Raw genomic sequence first — 20,810 nt, forward strand, 5'->3', positions numbered from 1 at the left:
TTTGGAAAGGCAGAATTACAGAAAGAAGGAGAGACAGAACAAAAGAGAGCTATCTTTTCTTCTGTTGGTTCATTTCCCAATTGACTGTGATGATCAGAGCTGAACCTGTCTGAAGCCAGAAGCTAGGAGCTTCTTCAGGCTACCTCATGTAGGTGCAGGGGCCCAAGGATTTGAGCAATCATCCACTTCCTTCCCAGGCAACAAGCATGGAGCTGGAATGGAAGTAGATAAGCCAGAATTCGAACTGGCACCCATATGGGATGTCAGCACCACAGATGGAGGCTTAACCTACTACACCTCAGTGCCTGTCCCTAAAGATTTTTTTTTTAAGAAACAATAAGAAATGTCAGTACAGTAAAATAAATGCCTAATGATTTCCATGCACAGTCTCACAAAATTGCCCTTGTTTGATACGAGCAGTGAGGGCCAGCATTGCAGCAAAGTGGATTAAGCCATCATGTTTGATGGAAGCATCCTATGTAGATGCTGGTTAGATACTACTGCTCCTCTTCCCATCTAGTACCCTGATAATGCACCTGGAATAGTTAAGAAAGACAGCCAAGTGTTTTAGGCTCCTGCCTCCCAAATAAGAGATTCTAGTGGAGTTCCAGACTCTTGGCTTCAGCCTGACCCAGTTTAGGCTGATGTAGCCATTTAGGCAGTGAACCAGTGGGTGGATGATCCCTGTGCCTCTCCCTGCCCTTGTAACTGTGTTTTGGTGGGGAGGGGGAAGCGGGAGTGCTGTAGTGGAGGAGTACTCTTGGGGAATGCTTTTCTGTGTATTTTTCTGCTAGTGCATTGACTAGCTTTCTTTGAACATTCTCAGAAGGAATGGATTTTTTTTTTAAATATTCTCAGAATAAACATGTTATTGTTCATTGGCCCTTCAGGAAAAAGCTGTTACCCTGACCTTTGCTCTTGACCAGTCTTCTCTGGTTTTGACTGGACCCTTCCACTTCTTGGTAACCACTGCTTTGATTGTGCCTTGTCTTCAGCATGGCACAGGTAAAGCTGGACTTCACTTCTGGTTACTGTTCTCCAGAGAAATGCTTTAGGATCTCAATGTGACTTTTTAAATTCCTGCTGAAAGCTCTTTTCCTGTTTGTTTGTGATCTGGCCATGGCATCCATTAAGCAGAATGTTTGCTCCACTTGAATTTTTCCATCAGAATTGTGTTAGCTGAATCAGTTGAGATGTCTCTGGTGTTGACTATTATGTCTGCTGTTAATCTTCTGTCCTCTTAGCACACAGATAAGATTGACCATTTCCTCACAAATTGATGTAGAAGGTCTATTGCTGTGGGCTTCATGTTCAACTTCATTGCTTCCTTTCTTAGAATGAGTTAGTCCATTTGTAAACTGCTGAGTTCTTCAAGGGATTGTCCCCAAAATATTTTATAAAGCATCAGTGGTGTCACCATTCTTTCAACTCAACTGCCATCATCAGTTTGGTGTTTGTTCTTGTGAAGATTTTAGCAGAATTTGTGTCACTCTGATAGGGACTTTTTTCAAACTAACATCTTATGCATCCAATAGGTATATTAAAAAATGTTTTGTGTTTATTCTTGCTGTTTCCATGTCATCAATTTTCTGGGTTTAAATTGAATAGCCATTGTCCTGTCATTTATGGGTACATTGCACTTGCTAGAAGTGCTGATTTGGAACAAAAGGCTAATGAAAAACCTTTCTAACAACAGCACTGATGCCCTCCTCACAGTTTGCGTGCCCTGTCCCTCACTCTGGAGTCCATCTCTGCCATACCACGGCTTGCTTTGCTGTTGTCCTTACTTCTTTCTGTACCATGTGCCATGCAAGAGTGTGTTTCTGTACTTAACTGTCATTTGCTTTTCTCCTGTTAAGTATAAATTAAACTATTTCTATCCATATAGAAATTCAGTAATTGTCATAGAACCTTAGAACCTATATAATTTTACATGAGTCTTTTTTTTTTTAAAGATTTATTTTATTTTTATTACAAAGTCAGATATACTGAGAGGAGGAGAGATAGAGAGGAAGTGGAGCTGCCGGGATTAGAACCAGCAGCCATATGGGATCAAGGCGAGGACCTTAGCCACTAGGCCACACTGCCGAGCCCCATGAATCTTTTTTTTTTTTTAAAGATTTATTTATTTTATTACAAAGTCAGATATACAGAGAGGAGGAGAGACAGATAGGAAGATCTTCCGTCCGATGATTCACTCCCCAGGTGAGCCGCAACGGGCCAATGCGCACCGCTCTGATGCCGGGAACCTGGAACCTCTTCCAGGTCTCCCTCGCGGGTGCAGGGTCCCAATGCATTGGGCCGTCCTCGACTGCTTTCCCAGGCCACAAGCAGGGAGCTGGATGGGAAGTGGAGCTGCCGGGATTAGAACCGGCGCCCTTATGGGATCCCGGGGCTTTCAAGGCGAGGACTTTAGCAGCTAGGCCACGCCGCCGGGCCCTACATGAATCTTTTTAACAGAATTTTGCCTTTTCTGGATGTGCTACGTGCCTGCCTTTCTGTGAGCATGCTTAGTGTGGCTTCAGTTGTGCCTTTTCATACATTTGGAATTCTGGTGCATTGCCTCAAAGCCTCCCTCAGCGCCTAACACTACTACTATTTCAATCCATTTGGATAAGTGCCGGTTTATCATAATTTATTTTAAGCATTTAATTGCTTGTGAAGTATTCTTATTTTTTTTTTTTTCACCCTGAGAAATGAGATAGAGATGGTGGTGCTGCCTGGTAAATATGGCATTTATCAAACAAGAGTTTTGTGTTCATTATTTTCTACTCTTTGGCCCTTATTTTCAGATTTTTCTGAGAACTTTAAACGGTGCTGGGGACATCTTAGTAGAATGATGTGTGTTAACTGAACAACTCAGTGACACTCTGGGTGTGAGGATTCCTTCAGTTCCCTCTGATTAGTAGTCTGGGGCTCCTGCAGCCCCTCCCTTTTCATACACTGATGGGCCTGTGCTTTGTAAATTATGTGATGAGCTTTCCAGAGAAATGCAGAGATGGACAAGTCTATTCTACACTTAGTAGTTAAAAACAAGTGTCCTAAAAACAAACAGTGCCATTTTTTTTAAAGATTTATTTATTTTTATTGAAAAGGCAGATATACGGAGGAGAGACAGAGAGGAAGATCTTCTGTCTGCTGATTCACTCCCCAAGTGGCCACAATGGCTGGATCAGAGCCAATCCAAAGCCAGGAGCCTCTACTGGGTCTCCCATGAGGGTGTAGGGTCCCCAAGCTTTGGGCCGTCCTCCCCCACTGCTTTTCCAGGCCACAAGCAGGGAGCTGGATGGGAAGTAGAGCTGCTGGAATTAGAACCGGCGCCCATATGAGATCCCGGTACGTTCAAGGTGAGGACTTTTGCCACTAGGCTGTTGTGCCAGACCCAGAAAAATGACTTCTAATTGAAAGTCATTTGGTAGAACTTGATGTTACAAATGGTATTTAAGGTAGCACTTTCAACGGCCAATTTGAATAAGTTGAAAGGAATAAGAAAAAAGTTGGACCCAAGGTATAGGGACAAAACATTAAAAAAATCACCTATCTATAGATAGCTAAGTATTTATCTTTTTTTTTTTTACTTTATTACTGTTCAGAAAACAGGTATCTCAAAATAGAAAATTTTATTAAAATATATGTGCCAGCCATGGTGTCTGTTTTTTATGCTGACCCTGGATTCATCAGTTTTGCTACCATCCTTTTTATTAGGTCTCAAAACAGTCATTTTTTCTAAATTCTCGTTCTTTTCCTCTTCTGTATTTCTGCTTGACATTGTTATATATTGATGTCTCAAACAAACTTATGAAGTGCCTTCTCCAGAGTGAGAGGCAGAGGATAGAACAGCAGTGACAGATGTCCTCTGTGGCCTGGCCTTTGTGACTCGTCCACAAGCCTGCCTAGCCTTTTTATCCTCTGTTGCTATTTCTGTCTTCTAGAAGTAAGTATTCCTGAAGATTCTATTTTCAGCCCTTTGCTTTTTACCTATCTGTCTCTCCCTGTCCCCCCCCCCCCATTCTTTTTTTCTCCGTCTTTCCTTTGTTTGGAGTATGTGTTTGATGTTCAGTAAATGCTGTGGGCTAAATCAGTGTGAGAGAAACCTCTCAGCTCTATCAGAACCTGGGCTGCTTCTCCTGTGGCACTCACAGGTCTCCATCCTGCATGCGACCTGCCCAGTAGATGCTTGTGTGTGCAGCTCTGACTTTGGAGCAGGCCATGCTGCAGAAGGCCTTGTATACACAGTGTTATTTGGCCAGGCCAGTAGACTTCAAACCTTAGTGTTATGTTTATTTTCCCTTTCTTTTATACCATGCATGTGGACAATTTCCAGTTGTTCTGTTAGCCAAATCTTCTCTGTGTGTATGGCCTTTATTTGGGTTAAATCATTGGCATCTATAGACTATTGCACTATTGTATTAGCAGGTCTTCCCCACCTTTCTGTCTTTCGGGTTATTCTGCCTCCATTCTTCATACTTGTATCCTCAGAGCCATTCTCACCAAAGTTTACTTTGCAACACTGTTTCCCTCTTGAGCGATCTTTAAAGATGAAATCTGAAATAAGTATCTCAGTGTGCTAGCTCTCCTCGGTGTTTCCACTGTTCTGGGCTTGTGATTTGCCCCTGTTCAGCCACTCCACGCTGATCCCTGAGCCATTCCACTTTACGTGGCATGCTTTGGCTGCCTGCGTGTCTTTCTGTCCTCATCCCTCTATCTTCATCTCCAAGTCAAGTCCCCGCTTTCCCTACTACACAAACCTTGTAAGAACATTGCTACTAAAACCAAATTTATGCTTTAGAGTGGAAATCAATGTAGCCTTTGCTAAAGTACTCTAATTTGAGACCTAACTGGCATCCGAGTATCTGCAGGGATTATAGCATAGCCAGCTGGAAGGAAAAGGGAAAGAGAGAGAGAGAAGAGAAACCGAAGATTCTCACATCCTCTTTGAGTTCACTGAATTAACACAGCGCCTGCTAAGCCTTGTGACCCCAAGGGTTATAGATGGACAGATAACACGGCTTCATCTCAGCCACTTACTCAGGCCTGGGGCCCATGGTAGGTAGTTTTTATCCTTAGCATAGCTTAAGTTTTTTTTATGTGGATTTCTATCTAGGTAGCTCACTTCTGAACATCAGATCTGTTTCTAGGTCTGGGTCTGTTTCCATTTTCATCACACTTGATTTATTCAACATATTCGTTGTATATTGAAACATATTGAATTGGTATGCATGTCTCTTTTAATGGGATGTGTAGAAGTAGGCATGAAAAGCCATGTTCTGGTTCATGTTTCTAACTGATCAGTCCACGAGAACTTTAATATAGGAAAAACAGTCACAATATTGCAGAATGTATATTTTTTCAGATGGAGTAAATTTGCGAGTGACTCTGACCTTACTGTGCAAATCAGTCTTTTTCTTTCTGGACTATATGAATAAAGATGATAGTACTTAAATATATATGCATATATTTAAAGATTTTTTTTTTTTTGAAAAGGAGATCTACAGAGAGAAGGAGAGACAGAGAGAAAGAACTTCCATCCACTGGGTCACTCCCCAGGTCACCGCCAATGGCTGGAGCTGAGCCATTCCAAAGCCAGGAGGCAGGATCTTTTTCCAGGTCTCCCATGCAGGTGCAGGGTCCCAAGGCTTTGGGCCATCCTCTGCTGCTTACCTAGGCCACAAGCAGGGAACTGGAAGGGCAGTGGAGCAGCCAGGACACAAACCAGTGCCTATTTGGTATCCCAGCACTTGCAAGGTGAGGACTTTAGCCATTAGGCTAGTGTACCAGGTTCTAAATTAAATTATGGATGCCTGGAAAAGCAGCTGAGGATGGCCCAAAGCTTTGGGACCCTCCACCTGCGTGAAAGAAACTCTTGGCACCTGGTTTTGGATCAGCTCAGCTCTGGCCGTTGTGGCCACTTGGGGAGTGAACCAGTGGATGGAAGATCTTTCTCTGTGCCTCTAAGTCTCTCTGTAAATCTGACTTTCCAGTAAAAAAAAAAAATCAAAAAGTTTGTAGGAGACTAAAAGTTAAAAAAAAAATTTTATAAGTACTTTAACCATTTTCTGCTGCCTCCCAGGATATATAGCAGGAGAATGAATTTGAAAGTGGAACTGGGGATTTGAACTCTGGGTTTGAAAGTAAGCACTCTGGCATGGGATGCAGGCATGTCAGTTGGTATCTTTACTGCTGTGCCAAACTCCTACTGCAGTTGTATCAAACGTAAGGGAAACGGGGCCCAGTGCAATGACATTTCATGCTGATCTTCCCTTTGCTGTTACACCTGCATCCCTGTGTCCTGGCTGTTCCACTTAAGATCCAGCTCCCTGCGTATGATCTGGGAAGGCAGCAAAGGATGGCTCAAATCCTTAGACCTCTGCAGACACTCTGGATTGCTCTGACTTTGGTGACCATTTTGGGGAGGAACCAGCTGGATGGAGCCAGATGGATGATCTCTTTTTCTCTGTAAATCTGCCTTTCAAATAAAAAATAAATTTTTTTAAAAAATGTAAGGGAAATGTCCAGTATGTTTGGAGGAATAGTATCACATACTAGTAGTTTCTGATTCAAAAATAGTTTCATTTTATGCTTTTATTTTTAAAATCACTTTGATAATGGGAAAACATATGGAAAAAATGTAATCTCTCTTTGTTAATAACTAAAGCTAAATTATTCTCTACAAAGACCATACTTGGAAAGGAGAGAGAGACCTTTCAACCCTAACACTTATAATTTGAGTTTTTATGGTATATTTGTGGCTTATAAGTATTTATGGTTTGTCTTTCCCTCTAGAAGTATTTTTCAGATTTTGGTATGACTAAATTGTTGATCATTAAGTTATAAAAATTCAAAAACTTTACAGAAAGAGGTGAGTTAAAAGGAAAGATGAAGTACAGAGGGTTATAAATTAGATATTGAATTATTTAGTAATTTTTGATGAATTGACTTGAGTGTGGTTTGGGCAGAGCCGATGGAAGACACTTGACCAAGATTGTTTATTGTCTACATTCTACAATCTTTTTTTTTTATTTTTTTTAAACACTTTTATTTGCTTTAAAAACATAAGACTCCTTGTACAATAAAGCATAAGCATGTTTCATCTACAAAGTCAGAACATCTTCCTCATAGAACACGCAGGAAGAAAGGAAAAACACACACATGGCAAAGTAGTCACAGATTACCTCTAAAATAATTAAGACTTTCGGCCAGAAAAATTAATCTTTTGAAAACAAAAGTATAACAGTAACAAAAAGCCATATTTCACAACCTGGTACTAACAGTAAACATTCATAGTACAAAATTATCTGTTAAAATCAAATTCCTACATATTGAAAGTATTAATATCATCAAAATACCCATCATACTTAAAGCAATTTACAAGCTTATTGCAATCTCAAAATACCAATTCTACAATCTTAGAGTTTATAGTTGCACCATCATATTAAGTAAAACAAATGTGAGAATACAGTAATGCAAATTAAAGATTGAGACGGTATTATTAAAAATTTAAGTACTGAAAGTAAAATGTGTTTTGGTTCCCTTAAAGCTTTAATAAGTTAAATTATATGTGCTATAAGTGCTCATTTAAATGTACTTAAATAAATTATGCTTTTATATTCAAAGTAATCACCTCTCAATCCTGCACTCCACTCCCTGGAGGTATTGGTTCTGTCTTATGGTGTGTGTGTAAACATACATTCGGTATATATGAGAAATGGTGTTTATGTCAGTCATATTTACATGTGTGCACAAATGCATAGGTAACATAATTCTTGATTGACATATACTTAAATACATTCTTGATTCTTCCATATAATTTCATTTGCTAATATACACACCCTAATCAACAATTTTTTTTTTCACTTAATAATAATTGTATGTACTAGATCCACCTATTGGTCAGAAAGAGTTACATCTCAAAATTGACATGGTCCTCATTAGCATTTTGGGGGAATCACTTTAAGGCTTAAATTATGTCACTTGTTTTAGGATTTTAATTGTAATCGATCATTTTAAATAACAGTATCACCTGGAAATCCTATCTTCTGTAATTAGTTCAACCATAGTTCATTTTTATGGCTCTCTCTGGTTTATAAGAACCATCATGATTTTCCAGTCTTCATAGCAAGAGGAATATTAGATTTAACAGTGATTTAAGATGATAGTTTGCAAGTGAGTGACCAGTGCGGCTGCGCTGCTATATATGGAATGAAGTAGAGCGAGGATGAAATGGCAGAGGGGGCACGAGGAAGGATGGGAGAGTAACATGATTTGATCAGAAGGGGAAATGTAGTGTAAGATTTTACTGCAGAAGTGTTCTTTTGTTCTTCTACCATTTTAGCAGCTCTGTAGAGAACAGAGTGAATGCTACAGACCCTTAAGGTATGACAGATGAGATGTAAAATATTAGGGGCCTGGTAATCTCTGTTAAGAAACAAAGCAGAATGAGTCCATGCAAGCGTTCATTAGGAGCAACCGTTAGTACTGTCATTGCACGTGTGAGAAGTTCCCAGCAGTTGGCTGAGTAGAACTGTTTTGCATTTTTCCTTATCTGTGTGCCGCGTGGAATGTAAAGCGTTTGACGATAGACTGGACTGTGTCTGATTCTTTCTCCTATATTCTGCTCCTTGCCACACATCAATTGTGTGTGTGATAGGGGATCACGGAATGACTTGTAAGCCAAAGCCATGTGTTCCTGTCCCTCATAATACACACAGAATCAGTCCTCATTGACTTAGAGTGACTGCTCAAACAAGAAAACTATCCTTAGGTATAGGAAGACCATTTGGGCTTCTAAAAAAGAGTTCTTGCTAAAATAAAAAAGTGGTGACCCTAAAAGGAGAAACGCTGCCAGGGGGCATGGGGGTAGGGCAGCCCCTAACCTCCCCTAGGTGCCTTCCCGGCTGCCTCTCAGCATCTGAAATCAGCTCTACAAGCTCAGCCTGCGGTATCACTGGCTCTCTAACAGTACGGTGAGCACAGCCCCTGAAACGCATTTAGAATTATTTATCATTTTGAACTTCTGAATGCCTGTCTCAAATGAAAGCCTTCTTAGGAGCAGCAGTTACAACAGGTGTGTGTCTCTGTCAGGAACTATTTGTATTTCAGTTTCTACTGACTTTGTGTCCTGTTTTCTAAGAATTCCTTAGTAGTAATCTGCTTTTAATGGACCATGTGGACTCGGAAAGTCAACTCTGAACTATGCTTTGTCAAGCTGTCCTGACACCTGTCTGCGTCTGTTACTGCTTTTAATATCTGTTCTAGAAGTATGTGCACACATGTGTGTTTGTACGTAATGAGAAGGTGGCAGTGGCAGCTTTCTAAAAGGGGAAAAGCAACTGGCTCTTCTGAAGACCATCCCACCCCCACCTTGTGCAGGCAGCCTGAGTTAATCCCTGCAAGTTTGACTGGAACAGCTGAGAGCGTGTTCCCTGCATAGCAAAGGCCTCCAGCGGACTCATGTTGCCTCCCAGCTGGGGCCACCTTCCCCTCTTCGGGTGCTGATCCTGCCAGCTGTCCTAGCCGCTGTTAAAGCACAGTGCGGGAGGTGTTACATGATACAAACACATACAGTGTCATGAAAGGCCTCCCTTTACCACATGTATAATGTGACTTTTTGTCTCTCATTCCTTTCAATGGCAGAGGGGTTTTATACAGTTAATCCTAACACCTGTCTTTGCTGGAGACAGTGAGAGAGAGTGTGTGTGTGTGTGTGTGTGTGTGTGTCTGCGCGTGCGTGCTCACACCCGAGAAGGAGTAGAGAAATAATACCGGTCCCATCTGCCTTTCAATGCCCTGGATTGGGAGTGTTCCCGCTGACGCACGGAAAGCCTGGGGCATCTATATTATTTTGGCTGCTGGCTACCTTGTGCTTCCTGCTGTTTGTGTGCCACTTTAAGGAACCCATGTGTCCTTCCTTGGCTGTCGTTCTGTGCTCTGAGTCTCTTGTGCAGTTGTCAGTTGAAAACCAACAGTAAATCCCGGTGTAGTTTTCAGCCTGTAGCCAGGGCCTCCGCTGGAGCTGTGTACGTCCCCTGCTCATTTCTGTGTATTGTCGAATCTTTTTTGTGTGGAGGCCTGGTCAGAAAGCAGCTCCAGCTTCATCAGCTGAGCCAGCATACCTATCTGCGTAGACTGGTCATCAGCCAAGGAGCTCTAGGGCTACCTAGTTCCTTCGGATAGCACAGCTAGATCAAACACAGCAAAATCTTGGACCTTTTGTGCTGCTCTTGCCTGAAGACTTTTCTGCTCTTGGCTATGTATGGTGTATATTGTATGGATTACCAGTACCCTCTTGTCCAGGTAAGCTAAGGGTTGGAACTTCTTTTTTTGGAGACCAACTGATTGATGGGAAGACTTTGTGGTGAAACGAAACATTCACAGGCTTTCTGTCTTGACATATACACGTTATTCAAGGCTTCTTTGCTAACTTGCTGTAGCAGGCATTTGAATTTTATAGTATTGGTGACTGGATGGGGCAGTTGGTTTTGAACTCTAGAAGTTTGGAAACTCCAAAGAGGTTTGTGTGTGTGTGTGTGTGTGTGTGTGTGTGTGTGTTTTACACAGTACAGCGGGCAATGAAGAAAACATGCTGTTATGGTAAAATCGAGGCTGCATTTGGGCAGGTGTCAGGCATGGATGGTGGTTTCCAAATGCTGCTCTCTCAGAAAGGTGGCAAATAGCAGAGGGTGTTCCCTCCATGCCTAGACTATTTTCAGTCTAACATTTTGAACTATTTTGTAATGGGATTACTGGCATTTTAATTTTTGCCTTGTTGAAATCTGGATCAGAATAGGCCTTTAGAAAACATGTTCCTGAATATCTGTTTTCCCCACATTGTAATCTCAGGAGAGTGAGTAAAGCTCAAGTTAAGAGTTCTGGATTCTGGTTCCAGCTGTATTGTCAACTGCCTCTGAGTTTCTGTTCAGATGACTTCTTTTTTTCTTAACTACATTTTCTTTGCACATAAAATGAAGCAATTGCAGCAGATACTCTCCCCTGTGCCACGATTCCTTGAGATAACTAATTGTGCTTGAAACCCTAGAACAGGGAGTTAGAAAGATGACACAATTAATTCTGAACTATAGATACTACTTGATCTTTCAGTTTGCTTTTGTTCATTTCTAGTCTCATGCCCTTTAGTTGGTTTTTTCCTCCCTTTGTTTCTTCAGCTGGTCATTTCTCTAATAGTTAGCACCTGAGTCATTGGTTGGACTGGACTGCATTGGGTTAATTAAAAGAAATGCTGATGTGCACATTTAATTAGTAATTTGGTGCCTAATGTAAATGAAGCTTTTTTGAATTAGGTCTGTTGGGTAAGTTTTCTTTCCCCAAAATCTAAAGCTACGAGTCCTGGAGTCATATGGGAAGAGATACGGGCTGTGTTCCTCCTCAGCTGTGTTGGAAACATTGGTCTCTGTGCGCTTTATACTAACTTTATATAATAATTCCCATTTTCAGTTATCCAAATTAATAGTGTTTGTTCTTGCCATAACAGGGAGTAGATATCTTTGTGGATTTCATTTATCTGCAAATGATTTCTCTAAGGCACAAAACAATGGATTGGCCTATGTAACAGCTTAAAGCTAAACTTTGATGAGACTAGATTAGAAGCAAACCTTCTTACAAGTAAATATTGATGTACTTCTGACAAGAAGCATCTGTGAACAATAAATTTTTGAAACCCAAGTAGCAAAGCATTGGACTTACAATAATGGTTAAAAAAGAAGATGGTCTAAGGAAAAAGCTGAAAAAATGAGAATATTTCCCTGAAGAATTAAGGTAATGGATATATGTGACAAATAATAGCATGGAAATGAATTTTTGAGGCAGAAACTTAATGCCGCCACCCCCAAAATTTTGGAGTTGGATTTAAGAGTTCCTGTCCAGAATGATGTAATTTAATAGTCTTTTACAGTGAAATCGTACTACTTCACTGTAAGATGACTCTGCTGGGCCAGCATTGTGGCTTAGCCAGTAAATCTGCAGCCTGCAATGCCAGCATCCCATACAGGCGCCACCTTAAGTCTTAGCTGTTCAACTTTTAATCCAACTCCCTGCTAATGTGCTTGTGAAAGCAGTTCAAACATGTCCCAAGTGCATGGTGCCCTGCCACCCAGGTGAGAGAGCCAGATGAAGATCAGGACTCCTGGCTTTGACCTGGCCCAGTCCTGGCCATTGCAGCTGTTTGAACAAAGAACCAGCAGATGGAAGATGTCTGTCTCTCTGTCTCTGTCTCTCTGCAACTCTGCTTTTCAAATAAGTAATAAATCTTGGGGGTAGGGAGTGGGCAGATGAAGATTTAGTACTGATAAATGCACTGCTCTCTAACTGAAACTATACTTTCTGGTTTTACTTCATTTAATAGGTTTCCCCTGCATGAGATTAAGGTAGCTTGAAAATGCAGCTGGTGGGACATTAAATTTTTTTTAATTTATTAATTACATTGCATTATGTGATGCAGTTTCACAGGCTCTGGGATTCCCCCCGACCCCTCCCCATACCCTCCCCTCATGGTGGATTTCTCCACCATGTTGCAGTATTACAGATCAAATTCAGTTGAGATTCTTTCATTGCAAGCATATACCATGCAAAGAGTCCAGCATCTAATTGTCCAGATACATTCAACGGTTTCTTGGGGAGATCATCTCTGGTCTGAAGGTAGAGCTGGCAGAATATCATCCCGATCAATTAAAAGCCCCAACATAATAATCAACAACAATTTACAACATTATGGAATTAATTGTCATGGTATTGAGTAACTAATATGTTAAAAAATGCAAGTTCTTAACTACATCCTGTGACTACTTCATTGACATTTCAGTTTTAGTTTATACACAGAACCGGCTGCTATACAGCTTAAAATGGCTATAGGGTACTATTCAGCTGTCTCGTGTCTATCCTCATTTTAGTATTTAGCAGTCTACAGCGTTGAAGCATAATTCTACTGAACTTGGCAGATTTTAGGATAGTCTAAACTGACTTATAACTCTAGCAAGGCATATGTCAACAGTTGAGGTGTAGAACTGTTTTAGGAGGAGTGTGCAGAGAAATCTTCCTTTCCCCAGTGAGGAGTATCTAATCTCTGTGTCCTAACTAGTAAGGTATATGTGAATCCACCCTGACCGTTTCCTGTCTGGTGCTAAGCTTTCCTTGTTGTTCTCTGTCTATTCTAATCTTGTTTGTTTGTTAGTTTTTTTTTTTGGGGGGGGTGCTCCAGAGCGACCCTGATGATCATTGCAAGAGAGGGTGGGGATCCAAAGTTGGAACTAAGTAAGGACCAGAGAAAGCTCCTCTCCCTAGTCCCGAAGGAAGTTTACTGTTCTGCGTCTACAGACCACTCAGGGCTCCTGGCTGGGACATTAAATTTTAAGATGTGTTTTCCATTCCTCCACATCAGTAAATAATGAGATTAAAAACATTTTAAGTTTAAGGATCCAAAGCTGTTAGAACCTCTCTTTTTTTAAAGATTTATTTTTTTATTGGGAAGGTATATTTACAGAGAGAAAGATCTTCCATCCACTGGTTCACCCCCTCAAGTGGCCGCAACAGCTGGAGCTAAGCCAATCCAAAGCCAGGAGCCAGGAGCTCTTTCTGTGCAGGGTCCCAGGGCCTTGGACCACCCTATACTTCTTTCTCAGGCCACAAGCAGGGAGCTGGATGGGAAGCGGAGAAGCCGGGACACAAATCAGTGCCCATATGTGATTCTGGCACTCACAGGCAGACAGCCAGTAGAGCCATCACACTGGCCCCTAAAATCTCTATTATTAAGTTTACCTTACTACATTTATTTATTTTTGTTTGAAAGGCAGAAAGATTGATCTTCCATATACTGATCTTCCATGTACTGATTTTCTCCTCAAATACCTACACCATTCAGGCTTGGGCCAGGCAGGAACCTGGAGTCTGCAGTGCTATCCAGACCTGTCATGTGGGAGGCAGGGACCCAAAACCTGGAGCCATCATGGTCTTCCCCTCAGAGTTGTATTAGCAGGAGGCTGGATCAGAAGTAGAGCCCGGGCTTGAACCCAGGCACTCTGCTAGAAGCTGTGGGTGTCCTGGGTGGTATCCTAACCACTGCACCTAACACTGATCCCTACTTCAGAATCAGATTTATTCTGGTAACAGTTTTCTTTCAGTGCATTTATAAATGAGTAGGAATTGTTCATTTGATCCACAGAGAGGAGAGACAGAGAGGAAGATCTTCCATCCGATGATTCACTCCCCAAGTGACCACAACGGCCGGTGCTGCGCTGATCCAAAGCTGGGAACCAGGAACTTCTTCCAGGTCTCCCACGCGGGTGCAGGGTCCCAAAGCTCTGGGCCGTCCTCGACTGCTTTCCCAGGCCACAAGCAGGGAGCTGGATGGGAAGTGGAGCTGCCGGGATTAGAACCGGCGCCCATATGGGTTCCCTGGGCGTTCAAGGCGAGGACTTTAGCCACTAGGCCACGCCGCCGGACCCCACAGACTTATTTCAACTGTGGTAACAAAGTTGTTTTTAGCTCTTGTTATATTATTATACTTAGTTAAATCAGAGCTCCCCATTGCATAATATCTGTGGTTATGAGCCAGTGCACTATGCAATTGGAAATTACTGAAGACATGATTGAGTAGTATTTTAATAGTATTTTTTAAATTAAGGACTTTGCACTGTTTTTAACGAAATCTTTCTAGAATTGCTAGTGTTGAGATAAACAAGATGATGTCCCATCGACACAAGGTAGTAAAGGAAGAGACTGTCAGACACTTTACCTGTTTAAGAGCAATCAAAATGGATTGTTTTATTATTCATAACTTTTGCAGAATTCAAATCAATTTAGAATATAGGCAACTACATAGACAGTGATTTGCTAGGAATGTTTTGAGGGATGAGTGTAGTCTCTCAGCCCAGAAAAGTCTGTCTGAGGAACTGTTTCTGAAGTTAATCTGATAGACACTATTCTGAATTAAACATTTACAGCCCCTGCCTAGCCTGAAAACATAACTGTTGTTGTAGTTTGGAGATATTATCTGTTCTTGGTTACTCCTCAGGCACTTCGACTTCATCTATGCCCCAGGTTATGAATGGGGCAGTTGTAGGAAGAGGAAGCAATGTTTTAAATTATTGGAGCTGTAGTAAAATAACATTATCTGAGGGTTTAGGCTTGCCGAGGGCACGGGAAGGATATTGGACACTTGGAAGATGAAAGGACAGCAGGTTACCAACCTGGAAGATAATTTGGATACCTAGGTGTGCTCAGTTTGACTAAATGCTAGAGAGTGAATTAACCCACAGACCACTCAGATCTTTGTGGGAAGATGGTCTTGGTGTACAGCAATGTACGTATGCTTTGAGAAGTCATTCTAAATTATTCGACTGCATACTGGATGTGTTTGAGTACCTGTCATGTACCAGATTCTGTGCCAGGCCTAGAGATACAGAAACAAATAAGACAACAACCTGTGCAGTCACTTGATAACAGAGTCATATTTTCATACTGGAGGTTATGGCACATAGCAACTCTCATAGGTATATGCTCTATTATTTTCTTGATAATATAGTTATTGATAATTTTCCTTTTGATAGTGGTAAGTAGCAGAGTTTCATGAGGGAAGTAGGCCCCATGGACTAGGCAGGCATCTTAGGAAGGAGCCAAGAGTTGAGTCTGTATTTAGACTGGAATTTTGACAAATCTGTTGACATCCTATCCCTTTGAATATTTGAGAACCTTTTGCTTACTCTCTCACAGACAACTGAGAATGCATATACAGTTTCAGTTGCATGTATGATTCCAGTTGTCTAGGGTTTGGCACATCTGAAAGGTAGACTAGTAAGAATAAACTACCAGAAGCCACATATTTATGTATGAAATAATACTTTGTAATTTTTCTGACCAGAGTTCCAGGGTATGTTTTTTGTAGTCTTGTTTTAAAGGTTTAATTTGGGAGGTAAGATACACTTTTGAGGATTATTTGGTGTTTATATGCATAATCTACAACATTTGGGTTCAAATTCTACTCGCATCCTTCTTTGTTCTAGAATGTGTTCTATGTAAATTAGCCTTGACTAAAGAAGAAAAATTAGGGAAATAATAGCGAGCGCTCTAATTTGGCTTCACTTATATTAAAAGGGATGTTGGCAAAGGATGTCAGAGTGTTGCTATGTGAGAGATGCTTCTGGAAAGGTATTTAATACCTATTCGGTGTAAATTGTTGTTTATACTTGGTTAGGGTTATCGTGTGGGGGCGTGCTGTGCCGAGCTTTTATACTAACAGGTTTTTATTATTGCAGGAAATGTTCTGCCTTTAATGTTGCTTTTCACTTGGGTGTCAAAGGCAGCCTGGGAAAGTATGAGCAAACCCTGCCCTTTGCTGGGGCTGCTCAGGTCTGCTTTTATGGCATTCCTGGTACGTGGGTGGAGACAGGGGAGTTGAGTCACATCTGCATAAAATGATGATGAGCATGGCCACCTCAAGGTGTTCTTTCTTAATTACTGGGTATTATTTTGTCTAGAATCTGAACTATTCCCATAAAATAAAAAATAAGACTTCTCATTTGGGACCTCTTCAGCTTCCGATTTCTAAAAGATACTAAAGTTAAATGTATAATTAGAAAGACATTTCCAAGTATATTCATGGGAGAAAATAACGCTATCTTATTTTTTTTGCTCCTAGTCCCCTATGTTATTTTGATAACTACTTATACCCTTCATCCTTACCTATTCATGAATGGATAAAAAGTAGCAAGAGGTGGAAATCTAGTGTTTTGTTTTTTATTTCAATGAGCATTTATTTACTGTGCATCCAGGCACCAGGTAAAGAACTAGGGATATAATGTGAAACATGATGTCTCTCTTTTTATATTTATTTATTTGAAATCAGAATTAGAGAGAGAGCACTCTTCTCTCCACAGGTTTACTCCCCAAATGGCTTCACTGGCTGGGTCTGGGCCAGGCCGGAACCAGCAGGCAGGAGTTTCTTCCAGGTTCCCCACATAGTTAATAGGAAAACCTAGAGGCATCATCTTTCACTGCTTTCCCAGGTCATTAGTGGGAGCTAGGTCAGAAGTGGAGGAGCCAGGTCTCAAACTGACAGCCATATGGAATGCTGGCATTGCAGGTGACAGCTTCACCCACTGTACCACATGATTTCTGTCCGTGATTTCTGGACCACTTATGGTCCAGGCATAGTTGGGCAGAAATAGTAACTCAGACAATTATGAACCACACAGACATGGGACAGGGAGGATAAGGAAGTTTTCTAGAATTAGATATCCCTGAAGGAAGCGTTAGAGAATAATTGGCTAGATGAATGACCACATTCAAGTGGAGAACAGGAACATGGGGTCACTGAGGAGCTAGTTGCATTTCTGCCAGCGTGTCAAGGAAGGGGAGAGCTCAGAAAGTGATAAAGTGTGTCTTAGGTAAGACTAGGACTCCTTCCATAGGGTGTGGAGAACAGTCCAGAATTCGTACCAGGGAAATGATGAGATCTGTGTTTGGAAGAATCCCTGTGGTGGAAGAATGAGAGACTAGCAGCAGAGACGCAAGCGCAAAGCTGAATATAGAGTCGTGAGGGCAGAACTAAGTTTGTGGTCATAGGATTGAGAAGAAAGGGGCCAAGCTAGGTACCTGGGAAGCGCCTGTTTGTTTTAGGGTGTGTTGAATGAGGAGAAGCATTCTGGGGAGGACTCCAGGCTTCCCGACAGATTTAGATTTAAACATGAGCTCTGCAGCTTGTGAAGCCAGCAAAGGCAAGTTACTCCGTTCATCTAGCTTTGGTCCCCTCTTTTCTGAGAAAGAAATCAAAATACCTCATCCTGGTCCTGGAGACTGAAGCTGATATGTGCAGTTGTGACAAGAGGCTGCCACAGAGCAGGCTCTCAAGAAGTAGTGGCTGTTTCACCTGTTGGAAAGGTTAGCCACTCACCAAGGCAGCCACTGTGGCTAGATGAGTCCTGGAAGTCAAACTTCACATCAGAAGTTAGATCCGTATCTGTCACGGGTTCTCCCCCACCCACCGCTGACAGTCTGAGTGCCTGCAACCATGCCTGGCATGTGGTAGGTCCTTAGCTGTTTGTTGTATGAATTAGTGTTTTGGTTTGATTTTGAGGATTCATTTGGGTCTTTTAAATTAAATGTGTAGAGTATCTAAGTATAGACACGAGGGAATGAACAGGGTGAATGGCAGTGACTGAAGTGTTGGCATGCGTTGGAACACCTAGAGCAGGTGTGCACAGCTTACCTGGAGACTTGAAGTTTACACCTTGTTGAGAAGTGGATGAGCGCTGTGGATCGTGTCTGCACAAAAAGGCATGTGAGAAAATAGATTTCCATTGGACATGTATGTGTGTAGCTCTGCCCCTGGGGGATGCAATAAAAAGATGGTACCTCTAGCAATATAAGCATTCAGAGGATAACAGGAAGAATAGTAAGACCAGGGAGGGAATGAGCAAGAAAAGAGGACTGTCCGCTGACCTCATCTGAAGCAAACAGCAAGGAAATGGAGGAACTGCCGAGTGCTACTGACAGATCAAAGCAGATACAGAATCTCCACTGAATTAGGCTGTCTCAGTTTGGGGATCTTTGGTGATTTCAATAAGATACACTTCGGTTGAGTAGTATAGAAGAAAGAAAGCTGGAGTTCTGGAGATTGCATGAATCACCAAGGAAACATTTAGGAGTGCCCCTTGTGCTTTGAGCAAATATATTCTGGTACCTGCCATGTCTTTGGTGCTCCACTGGAAGCCAGGAATGACCGATGGAGGCGAATACAGTCTCCTCTCTTAGATGACATTCTTATTGTGTATTTGCCTACACAATAAGAATGAGAGACTAGCAACATACATTTCTTCCTTGGCCCTGGCTCTACACAAACACACACATGGAATTTCTCCTTGGTACATTTTCAGGTGCTTTGACTGCTGGTGTACTCCAGTGGTTTTCATTGGTGTCTGTCCCAGGATGTGCATTCGTTCTGCTGTCCCACATGTCAGTCTGTGAAGTCAGGGACACACTTCAGGTAGCAGTGTGATGGGCCTGGCATTCAGTGTGTTGATTAAAATCATTTCTGTAGTTTTAATTTGTAGCTCACACTGACTTTTTAATGGCAATGAGCTGGTGAATCTTCTATTTGCAGTGTAAAATACCAATCCTTAGTGTAGAAAAGCAGCATGCCTGGGCCCAGGATAACCTGTATACCTAGTCCTGTAGGTGGGAATCTCTTTAATTTGCCTTTCCATTAAAAAAAAAAAATTCTGAAGGTCTGGCATGATGGCATAGTGTCTAAAGTTCTCACCTTGCATCCACCGGGATCGCGTATGAGTGCCAGGTTAAGTCCCGGCTTTTCCACTTCCCTCAAGCTCTTTGTTTGTGTCATGGGAAAGCAGTGGAGGATGGCCCAAAGCCTGGGGGCCCTGTACACATGTGGGAGACTCAGAAGGAACTCCTGACTCCTGGTTTCAGATCGGTTCAGTTTGGGCCATTACAGCCACTTGGACAGTGAACCAGCGAATGGAAGGTCTTTCTCTCTATATCTCCTCCTCTCTGTGTATCTGCCTTTCCAAAAGGAAAAATAAAAAAAAATCTTTGAAAAATAATAATACTCTGAGGCCTGTTTCTTTCTGTGATGTATGATGGCTATAATCACAGCCAGATGTCAAGTTGGCAGGGACTTTTCTAGAGCCAGTGTGAAGGGTGCCGTGGGGGTGGGAATAGGGGTGTCTGTCTTCTTGTGGGTGGGTTTTTTGCCAGGAGGATAATGACCAGTGGATTCAGGGAGTAACTTTCAGTAATTCTTGAGTTTATTTGACATATTAAAACTGAAAATCATCATCCTATAATCATGATTTAGACTTTCTGAAAGTATGGCAGTGGGTTGGGGTTCCATCTGCTGTTTGTTCACTTTGCCTTAAAAACCCTTTGTACTTCGGGCCCGGCGGCGTGACCTAGCTGCCAAGCCCTCGCCTTGAACGCACTGGGATCCTGTATGAGTGCCAGTTCTAATCCCGGCAGCGCCACTTCCCATCCACCTCCCTGCTTGTGGCCTGGGAAAGCAGTCAAGGATGGCCCAAAGCCTTGGGACTCTGCACTCGCGTGGGAGACCTAGAAGTTCCTGGATCCTGGCTTCGGATTGGCACAGCACCGGCTGTTGCAGTCACTTGGGGAGTGAATCATCGGATGGAAGATCTTCCTCTCTGCCTCTCCTCCTCTCTGTATATTTGACTTTCCAATAAAAATAAAATAAATCTTAAAAAAAAAAAGAAAACCCTTTGTACTTCATGCCCTTGATTGACGTTCCAGTTGCAGGTACACTAAAAGTTCTGTCTTCCAAAACATTTATACTAATGTTAAATAAGAAGAGGCCTAGTATCAGTCTTTCTATTCCTTTGCATGTAACATTTTTTGTGCGTCAAATCTGAAGTTCCTATCTTTTAATATATATATATATATGTATATATTATAGATTATACTGAAAGTATGCGAAAAGATGTGGAATGCCCAAAATGATGCCTATCATTGTGCTCAGAATAGATGATGCTTGGTAGGCCCTGGGCCCATTTCAGAATTATTAAAGTGACCACTAACCGAGGGAGTGCACAGGGATACTGGTAGGCACCTTGCTGGCCTGCAGTTTGGACAGTGGCCGTCTAAAAGCCCATTCTACTACATTTGTCACACAGTCCTAATGGAGACAGCAAAAAGCTGTGTATTCCCAATGTGATTTGATTTCTTTATGTAGTATTAACTTTAAAAATAGAAAGCATAATTTTGGAATTCACCTTTTTTGACCTTTGAGTAGTCTCTGCGATAGTATAACAGCATAAATATGGCACAACTAA

The 20,810-nt window shown here is 41.8% G+C and overlaps 1 protein-coding gene across 11 annotated transcripts in view; it reads left to right on the plus strand.

Annotated features, from left to right (window-relative positions):
* The window catches only part of RBFOX2 (RNA binding fox-1 homolog 2), a 250,143-nt gene that overhangs the window by 148,286 nt on the left and 81,047 nt on the right, over positions 1-20,810 (plus strand). Inside the window, exon 1 of one of the 11 annotated variants that reach the window (XM_058673325.1) lies at positions 10,060-10,293. The exons of the other annotated variants lie outside the window; for them this stretch is intronic. Coding sequence (XP_058529308.1) covers positions 10,249-10,293 — 45 coding nt within the window. The 5' untranslated portion in view covers positions 10,060-10,248. Of the gene's footprint in view, positions 1-10,059; positions 10,294-20,810 lie in introns of those variants that run through there. 11 annotated transcript variants of the gene reach the window in all.

The sequence above is a fragment of the Ochotona princeps genome, chromosome 15, assembly GCF_030435755.1.
Source record: "Ochotona princeps isolate mOchPri1 chromosome 15, mOchPri1.hap1, whole genome shotgun sequence".
Taxonomy (NCBI): domain Eukaryota; kingdom Metazoa; phylum Chordata; class Mammalia; order Lagomorpha; family Ochotonidae; genus Ochotona; species Ochotona princeps.